The sequence below is a fragment of the Helobdella robusta genome (genome assembly GCF_000326865.2).
Source record: "Helobdella robusta unplaced genomic scaffold HELROscaffold_4, whole genome shotgun sequence".
NCBI lineage: Eukaryota > Metazoa > Annelida > Clitellata > Rhynchobdellida > Glossiphoniidae > Helobdella > Helobdella robusta.
Genome location: NW_008704902.1, coordinates 978329 through 988023, shown reverse-complemented (window position 1 = coordinate 988023; position 9695 = coordinate 978329). Strand labels below are relative to the sequence as shown.

General features: G+C 34.1%; 2 protein-coding genes across 2 annotated transcripts; one reads left to right on the top strand and one right to left on the bottom strand.

Moving 5' to 3' along the window:
• Positions 1–2212: 2212 nt before the first annotated feature.
• HELRODRAFT_162112 (hypothetical protein) lies at positions 2213–4951 on the top strand (the record flags this gene model as incomplete). The annotated part of the gene is made up of 2 exons (XM_009024410.1): positions 2213–3011; positions 3309–4951. 2 exons carry the CDS (start codon positions 2213–2215, stop codon positions 4949–4951), a joined length of 2442 nt encoding a protein of 813 aa, XP_009022658.1.
• Positions 4952–8631: 3680 nt separating this feature from the next.
• HELRODRAFT_150050 (hypothetical protein) lies at positions 8632–9365 on the bottom strand (the record flags this gene model as incomplete). Its single annotated transcript, XM_009024409.1, has 3 exons — positions 8632–8765; positions 9047–9110; positions 9276–9365. Coding segments are annotated over 3 exons (288 nt in total), but the record flags the coding sequence as incomplete, so codon positions are not given.
• Between the last annotated feature and the right edge of the window lie 330 nt (positions 9366–9695).

Below are 9695 nucleotides of genomic sequence, written 5' to 3'. Positions count from 1 at the left end.
ATCCTGCTACAGAGTTCATTCAGAAAACTCTGAGTCTGAGCATCGGTTGGACCAAAGGTCTCAATGCAGACTGGCTGAAAAATTTTGCTTTCTGCAAGAGCCGCATATTTTGAATTTTTAAAGTCTGCGGCTCTTAAGGCAGTGGCACCCGCCTCCTGTGAGGTAAGATTAATGTACCTTTCAGCCATGGTGTGAGGGAACGTAACGTCCCAAGCAAGGGAACGTCCCTGCGCCCATGGTGAGTATACCCATCGGGCCTGAGGCTACCTTCCTCCATAAGACCCGTGGGTTCTTTAAACTTGAACTTGGTTGAAAAGAAAAATTATATACAAAGAATGGTAGGCAATGTTGAGATGATATTTTCTTCTCTTCCTGTGACCAAATTTATATCATCATGAAACAACATGTATGTATGTATGTATGTATGTATGTATGTATGTATGTATGTATGTATGTATGTATGTATGTATGTATGTATGTATGTATGTATGTATGTATGTATGTATGTATGTATGTATGTATGTATGTATGTATGTATGTATGTATGTATGTATGTATGTATGTATGTATGTATGTATGTATGTATGTATGTATGTATGTATGTATGTATGTATGTATGTATGTATGTATGTTTGTATGTATGTATGTATGTATGTACAATTGTACATACATACCGTCCACCATCAGCCACATCATACGGCCATTTTATTGCATTCATGATGTATCGCTCCGTCATTCATAATAATTTCATTACTAACTCTTATAAGGGACTGACGTTCTCCTAAACTATATAATTATTACTCTTATTATTATTATTATTGTTATTATTTTGTTATTATTATTTTTTTGTTATTATCTTTTTATTATTGTTATTAATATGGGTCGATACTTCTTCAAACTGTTATCATTTTTCATCGCTATTATCATCATTACTTTAATCGTTTTTTTTATTGCTAATATTATTATTATAATTATTTGGAGGGTAATAATATTATTAATTGTTAAATCATTAACGAAACCGCATTATTAATAAGAGCAATAATCTCTCATTAATACGAAAAAAGATTTGATTGAGTTTTTTGCTGCTGCAGATGATGATGATGTTAATGATGATGACGACGTTGTTGTTGTTGTTGATGATGATGATGATGACGACGACGTTGTTGTTGTTGTTGATGATGATGATGATGACGTTGATGATGATGATGATGATGATGATGATGATGATGATGATGATGATGATGATGATGATGATGATGACGTGATTAGAAAGTGGTCGAGGCAGTGATGATTATGATGACTACAGCCTTTGCGATGATTGCAATAAGCATTCTCATTAATCATTCCAACATCACAATATCATCAGTGCGAATAGAAATCTCCACCATCATCATCTTCGCATCATCATCCTCATTTGTCATCACCAACAAATTTAGGATTGCTAAATAATATATTTGTCGTTTTATAAAGATACAGACGGACCCACACACTTTCACACTCATACACACGTACACACACACACATGCTCACACACACAAACATTATTAATTTCTATCAGTTTCGTTATAACACCACACTACGTATCTTATTCACTGCTTGCCTTTGATATGATGTGACCTTAGCAAATGAAGCAAGCAAAACACGAAGGAAGCCCAAGCATTGCAAGTATGGCAAACTTGTAAGCTAACAAATTATTCGAATATACGTTCACGCACAACTTCGAATGACACTCTGAAGCAATCCCACCCGGAAACCCGTCATGAAAGAGATGTGCAAGCTTGAAGTTAATGCTCCGTGAACCGCTCTTAATATTGAAGTGATGCTAACATCGGTCGGTCGGTCAGTCGGCGTGTCGGTCGGTTAGATCTGAGCACGTCTTTCTTTCGGTATCGGCTGCTTTTATTGCTTACCATTTTTATTAAACTTATTTTATTATGTGTATGCGTCCCATGAGTGTTTGTGATTATAAATGCATACCAATGTGTTTGTGGTGTGAATGTTGGATGTGCGTGCATGTCGTATGTACGTGCATGTCGTATGTACGTGCATGTCGTATGTGCGTGCATGTTGTATGTGCGTGCATGTTGTGTGTACACGCCTCACTGCGCGCGAAGGTGTAAGAAGATTTGATTTTTATTCGCGGTTGAACCCGCCCGCATTTGAGTGCGGAAAGTGCAAACTGCAGCGAGTTCGTCATCATAGGAATTGTTAAATGCAAGCCATAAAAGTGTATGGCATTTCTGAATGCATCCAGGCTAAAACATTGACAGAGTGTGAACAGTTTAGAATTCAATATCTCGAGTTATTCAATGTTGTTTCATATTGTTCCATATTAATAATCAACCGTGATGACAACACACCGGTAGTCAGTCACAACAACAAAAACCAATTCAGGTACGTTCTGTATCACGCTCAACACAGCAACCACAACGACCGCAACAACCACAACGACCACAACTTGTTCAACGATGACACCAACACTACACGACTTCAGCATCACCAGCCACAAAAACAGCCACTGCAATATCAATTCCTTCAGCAGCAACAACTTCAACAACCTTCACAAAATTGGCAACGACGTAATCAGCGATTCATAAACAGACTATGTTGTTGTTTAAAATGTTGCCAACACGGTGAAAATTTTCCAACTAAAATGGCTTCAACCTTATCAACAAATTGCAACAAAACGAACAATAATTTTCCTTTTATGGCACCGTCTGATGATCACGAGATAACGCTATTTTTAAGCTGTAACGACAACAACATCAACACTAGCATCAACAAAAACATCAAGAACAACTTCAACAACTGCAACAGCAACAATGTTGCAGATGACACCACGCCCAGGGAAATATCTTTTCAACATTTCACGGTCGATAATGATGATGATTCTTATTGCCAGGGGCACAGCGAGGATGGTGGTCATGATTATGATGCTGGGAGAAACCTGATGGGCTTGAGAAGTTTTCGAGGAGGGTATCAAAAGTGTGAGATGTGTAGCACTGAGACAAGTTGGTGCTGCTCGTTTTGTTGCTATTGTTGTTGTTGATGTTGTTGTTGTTGATGTTGTTATTACTTTGTCGACGATGATCTAATTATGATTGATAATAGTGTTTTTGCTGTTGTTTTTGATGTTATTGTTGTTGTTCTTGGTGTTTTTTTTTTTTGGTAATGTAAAAACGACTTTATTGACCGATGAGTTGTTGTTTGTTTGCTGGTGTAGTAGGTTGCAGTTGCAGTGGCAGCCACAATATCGATGCCTCATCGGCATGCGCGCTAACACGGCAGCATTAAATCACATCCCACAGATGAACAGCGCGGAAACATCTTAATCTGTAACAAATACAAAATCAATTGCGGCGAATGCCAGGCTTTCTGCAACAACAACAACAACAATAATAATAATGACGACATAAGCATCTGCAACAAAAACAACTGCAACGATAGCAACATTGACGATAATGACGTCATCTGTAACAACAAAAGAAGCATAATAAGCAGTTTCAAACCGGGCACTGCAAAAAGCGATTGTAGTTTAAACGAGACAAACATCAACAACTTTTGTAGTAGCACGTGCATCAGATGCAAGCATGAAAACTACAAGCACAACATTGTTGACAACAATGTTGACAACATCGAAGAATGCAAAGACATTGTTCTCAGGAATACTAACTGCTTGCCTGAGATATTGTACGATCACAATAAACATTTGAAATCACTGCAACGTGATAAAATTATCAACACTTTCAACAGCCCATCTAACGTCTGCAATAACAACATTACCAACAACAACAGCAATAGCATCAACAACAACAACATCTCTAATTTTAATGCCATCAACATCAGTTCAAACATCACTTGCTCAAGTTCTCCATTCAGCAGCAACAGCAACAGCGGTTGTAGTAGTTGTTGTTACATATGTTCTCATGCATATACCACACCATCAATTACAGCAACAACGCTAACAACAACAAATAAAATTTTCAGCAACGTAATTAAAATTAATATCGCTAACAATGTTTGTACAAGCAAAAACAACACTATAGAAAACGGCATTCCCATGAACAACGACAACATAAGAAACATGAACATTTATTCCCTAACTAACAAAACAATCTCCTCCCCATCATCACAAACAACAACAACAACAACAACATTTTCTTCTGAACCGCTACATCTTCTGACGTCACCTCTTCCCACACGACATCCATCAAACCCAACAGATCCAGGAAACGTGGAGATGTGCTGCTATTCCAAATTCGATATCGGATCTCGATATTCGAACCGTCTCGACACGACCACTGGATCGCTTGTATCTCGGTACTTGGATGATAGCACGGGTGCTTTAGAGTTTCAAGATGTAAATGCTGTGTGTCAGTGTGCAGATGATGATAAGGCTGATGATGACAGCGTTGGTGATGATGGTGATGATGACCGTGCCAAAAGTAACGAGAACGTGGACAATGGCATTAAAAATGGTTTCAGAATTAATCGAAAAAAAGCTGAACAAAAACCAAAATCATCCAAAAACATAGTCACCACCAGCAGCAGCAATAACAAAAGCAATAACAGCAGCGACCACACCAGCCACAGCAGCAAGATACGTTTCAAAACGCTGCTTGAATCATTCACGTCCAGGTTTACAAAATTTCACAAATCGCCATCCATCGACACTTTCAACAAATTCATACGCAGAGACGACGACCTAGCAGAGAGTTCAACAATCCTTCAAAATCCCCAAACATCTGGCGAGTGCTGCAAAAATAAAAACGTTGAATGTGGTCGGAGGTGTGGTGGCAGCTGTAGCAGCGGCAGGGCTGGTAGCAGCCGGTACAGCTCCTTAAAAATGAGAAGTGACTATGCACCTCTGTGTGAGGCTTGCTTCGTTAAGAACTACGACGCTTTCCAGTTTGACGAGGTCTCGAAAGGAAAAATTAAAACTGGCGTCTAGCCGTTGAATATTTTCTAATTTAATATTTGAATTTAAACTAGATTTAAATGATTTATTTTATAAAAAAAAATAATTGATTATTGAAATAAATTGTAATGTACTGTCTGGATTTATTTATTTACAATGGAATAATAATTAGAGAATACATTTCAAGTGAGTCTTGATAAAACAAACAATGATGTTCCTACTCCACGTTCGAGGGATCGTCATTAAATATCGATAATGTGTAATTTCAATAAAACAAATACACCGACAGATGGGCTATCATTATATTATGAAAAAATATTTAAATACATAAATAATAAAAACATTAATTATGCAAATTAACATAAAATGCTGAAGTAACTCAACAAAAATTTTTTAGATAATATTTTAAAATTTTGATTAATTTTTGATGTTATTATAAACAAATGATAAATAAATACAATATATTGCAAAATTCTTCCGAAGTGTTGACATTAACCAATTAAAAGTTTGTCTTTTCAATTTTTCTCACTTTAATTTTCTGGGAGTTGTTCAATTTATTAAAAAAATTTGGTAGATATTATACAATATTGTATAATATCTACCAACAAATAAATAAATGTGCAAATTTAAAAAAATATATTCTTTGCTAAACCAGTTACATTTATTATACAAATATTTTTGACCAGAAATTGGCTAACGTAATGAGAAATGAATGAACATAGAAAGTAAAAATCATCGTTGGTTTTGTCGCCGTTCACTTAGTGGTATTTAAGAGTGATCCAAGTCAAGGGCAAACCATGATACCACAATTGAACAATTACGGTTAAAATTTTGTACAACTTAACATGAGTTATCATAACATTATTATATGAAAAATAATTATCGATAAAAACTATTAAAAAGCGAGATGAGTTGTAATGATGGGTAGGAAAATATTACAATTCAAGCAGACGCCATCTGACGTGCAGAAAAAGTTTTTTCAAGCAAACAAAACAAAACGAACAACTCACAAACAACAAAATTAACAAATTTTATGAAGAAGTAAAAAAAAAGAGAATCATTAAACATGACTCAATTTAACTTAAATGTAATTCAAAGTGATACAAGTATATACTAATAAGAATGATATTAATATATTACTGCTGTACTAGTATGAAACTTAACATGAAAAACATTTTTAAGGAACTTGTCAACATTTTTAGTAACCAAACTCAATACAACTTGTAACCATGTAGAATAAACTACACAATAAACTATTAAACAGATTATACTAAATATAAACATAAACAATTGTAAACAGATTGTTTTTATATTCAAGATGGCTTATTTTTTTGTTATAAATAATAAACATTTAAATTATTAATATTATTATCATCAACAAATAGCGTCACTGGTTTAATTCATTGTTACGTCACGAATAAAAACAATGAAAAAATAATTTTTAACTTTTATCAATAGCTAGATCTAAAAAATATTTCTTTAGCAATGAGAATTTAATTCGTAACAAACACAGCATTTAAAAAGTGCTTATATTGATAATAATTTGTGAAAAACCCAAAATAAATTTCACTGTCCTATATACATTACATTTCAAATTTTATCATTGAATGTTTAGGTACTGTGGCTTTTAGCAACAATCGAGTCTAGATATTTGCAGACTCAAATAGTGCGACAATAATAAAATACTTTTAAACAAATGTTTTTTTTAATTATTTGGTATAAATGCTTTTAAAATGTTAAATAATGTAATGAAAAAATGTTTCAAATACTCAAATGCTAGATAGTCTTTTCAGATTAGACATGTTTTCATATAATTTTAAGATAATATATAAAAAGTTTTATAAAGTTTCTAAGCTGCCGAAATTAATAATTGAAAATTTATTCAATTTGAAGTTTACGATTCGATATATTCGTTTGATATCTTGAGATAGGAGAAGCTTTGATATGTTAATGTTAATCAGCGTTTAATTACATATTTGGTAAGTTTGAAAATTTCAGAATTTTTTAAAATTATTAAAAACCATCATCTAAAGAATTAAATTTAAAATTATCAAATCATCACCAAGTTGATAGCTATTTAATCATTAATTTCAATATTAAATCCATATAGAAGATAACAAAATTTATGAAATTTATGGAACATCACTGAGTTCAACATCATCGACATTAAAAAATATTTTTTTTTTAATTTTCAATTTAAGATTACACTGAAAATAAGCATTTTACAAAACATTGAATTGTATATATACATAATGTATACGCGCACACAAACACCCAGCCATCCACCCAAACACACACACGCACACACATACACAAACAAACAAACAAATACACGTATTTAAGTATTATATATATTGATCATTATGTAATACATTTTGATTGGATAACATGCTGGAAACGTTGTTGGAACATATGTGGAAATTGAAGGTGCAGTCTTCATTCAACCAACCAGCCAACCATCCAGCCAATCAACCAAGTAATCATCATCATCATCATCATTATCATCATCATCAAGCTATTTCTCCGTCATTATCATTTTTGGCATCTTCATCATCATCAGACAAATTCCACTCATCTCATCATCGTCATAAGCAGAGTTGTTATGTTAACATTTTTGCCACTGTTATGTCATTCATCATGTTTTTGCCACCTACCTTTCATTCTTGCACGTCTTAACCATCATTATCACTATTGTCAGCGTGCTCTTTGCTATCAACATCATCTTCGTTACCATCATCAACATCGTTATTGTAACCATTCTGATTGTCATCATTTTCATCGTCATCATCATCATTTTCATCATCGTCATCATCATTTTCATCATCGTCATCATCATTTTCATCATCGTCGTCGTCATCGCCCATCTTCTACTGAAGCGGTATATTTTAATTCCTGTCATGTTTAGCGCCACGATTATACACTTTCATCATCATCATCGTCATTATCTCATTACTCCATTTAACTCCTTGAATCGTCATCATTATTAAAACTGTCGCCGTAACAACCACCATCATCATCATTACCACCGCTATCATCATCAACACCATCGCCACCATCATCGCCACATTTCCACAACCGTCACAACCTCAAAAGATTCTCACACGACCTTGACCTCTTTCTCCTGGAAGTTCTTCTGACCAATCGGGTCAGCAGGTTATGTTTCGATCTAGAGAAGCAGCCAATCAGACTGCTGTCGTCACGTGATCCTCTGTGTTGTTGCTGATGATGATGGTGTTTCCGGTTGGTGCTTGATGCTGAAGTTTGAAATAATTAATTAATTATTTAATTAATTATTTTAAGAATTCAATTACAAAAAATAAATTACAAAAAAATTGAAAAAGTTTTTAATGCCAGCCGAAATTAGTCAGAATAAAAATAACAAGAGTGGACGAAAGCAGCTACAGAATCTACCCAATGGAACAAATAAAATGAAGCATTTAATCACCAACACAAATTATTCAAAATAAGAAACATTCAACAAGTAAAATTCCTTAGTAAATAAAAACTTCTTAGTAAAATTCTGTTGTAGAGAACAATTCCATAGTACAATTCAACAAATATTTTTGGCTTTCTAATGAATAAATAAATAAATAAAAAATAAATATTCCTAAAGTACGTGCGAATATTTTTCAGAGTCCCATGATTATGAAAGTATAAAAATCGCACTGACTGGTTGTCAGGGAGGTGGAGGAATCTCGATGTTGAGCAGGGGTGAGGAGAGCAGCGTTCTGCTGGTTGAGTCTCACTTGTTTGAGGATTCCAACCAAGAGGTCATCGACCTTGTGATTCAAGATGGCCGACACGTCAATGTACTTGCTGTTGTACATCTCTGCCAAAGTTCTGCCCTCTGCGAAGTTCAGTTGGTTGTTATGGTCTATTTTGTTAGAATTTGTGTCTAGCAAGTAGATAGTTTTTTTAAATGTATAATTTTATGGCTACGTGAACATATATATATATATATATATATATATATATAGTTTGTTTTGGAAATTTGAAAATGTTTTTAAAACACTTAATTTAGACTTTAACTTTCTTTCATGCAATTAATTCTGTCTTGAAATTGTAAAACTAAAAATTTTAAAATTTCAAATAACAATGAAACATCTATCTAGCAAAAATCAAATCAACCTTCTTTCCCGACAATCCTAGATCTTTCTAGATCACTTTTGTTTGCCACGACAATTATCGGTTTCTTATCGGAGCTCTTCCAGCCGCTTCTCTGACCACTACCACCCGAATCATGTAACGTCTTGTAGCCACTGCCTTTGCCAAACCTAGCGTGTTTATTGCTATTGTTGTTGTTTTCATTATTGTTATTGTTGTCATTGTTGTTTAATGTTATTTTTGGTCTCCTGACGTCATTGGACTCCCTGATACTGTACAAAATTTCGACTGCTTTCTGGTAACTTCTACGGTCGATGATTGAATAGACGATGATGTATCCATCCACGTCATACTCTCTCCACGTGTCCAGTTCCTGTTGTTCATTGGTTTGTTAACTTAACCGTTATTTTTTATCATTGTTGAATTCAGTGGATAGATTATTTTCATCAAAATTGTCACAGAAGCAAACAACTCTTAAAAGTCTTACTCATTGAATCATCTCCCAAATTTCATCGCAAATAGCATGTGCATGATATTTTTTTCATTCTTAACCCAATATCATAGTTTTATTTAATATTTATCATCGTCAACTTGTTCAACTTGTTCAACTTCTTTCAAAATGATTAGCATCTATCCGTCCATTCATCCATCCATCCATCAATCCATCCATCAT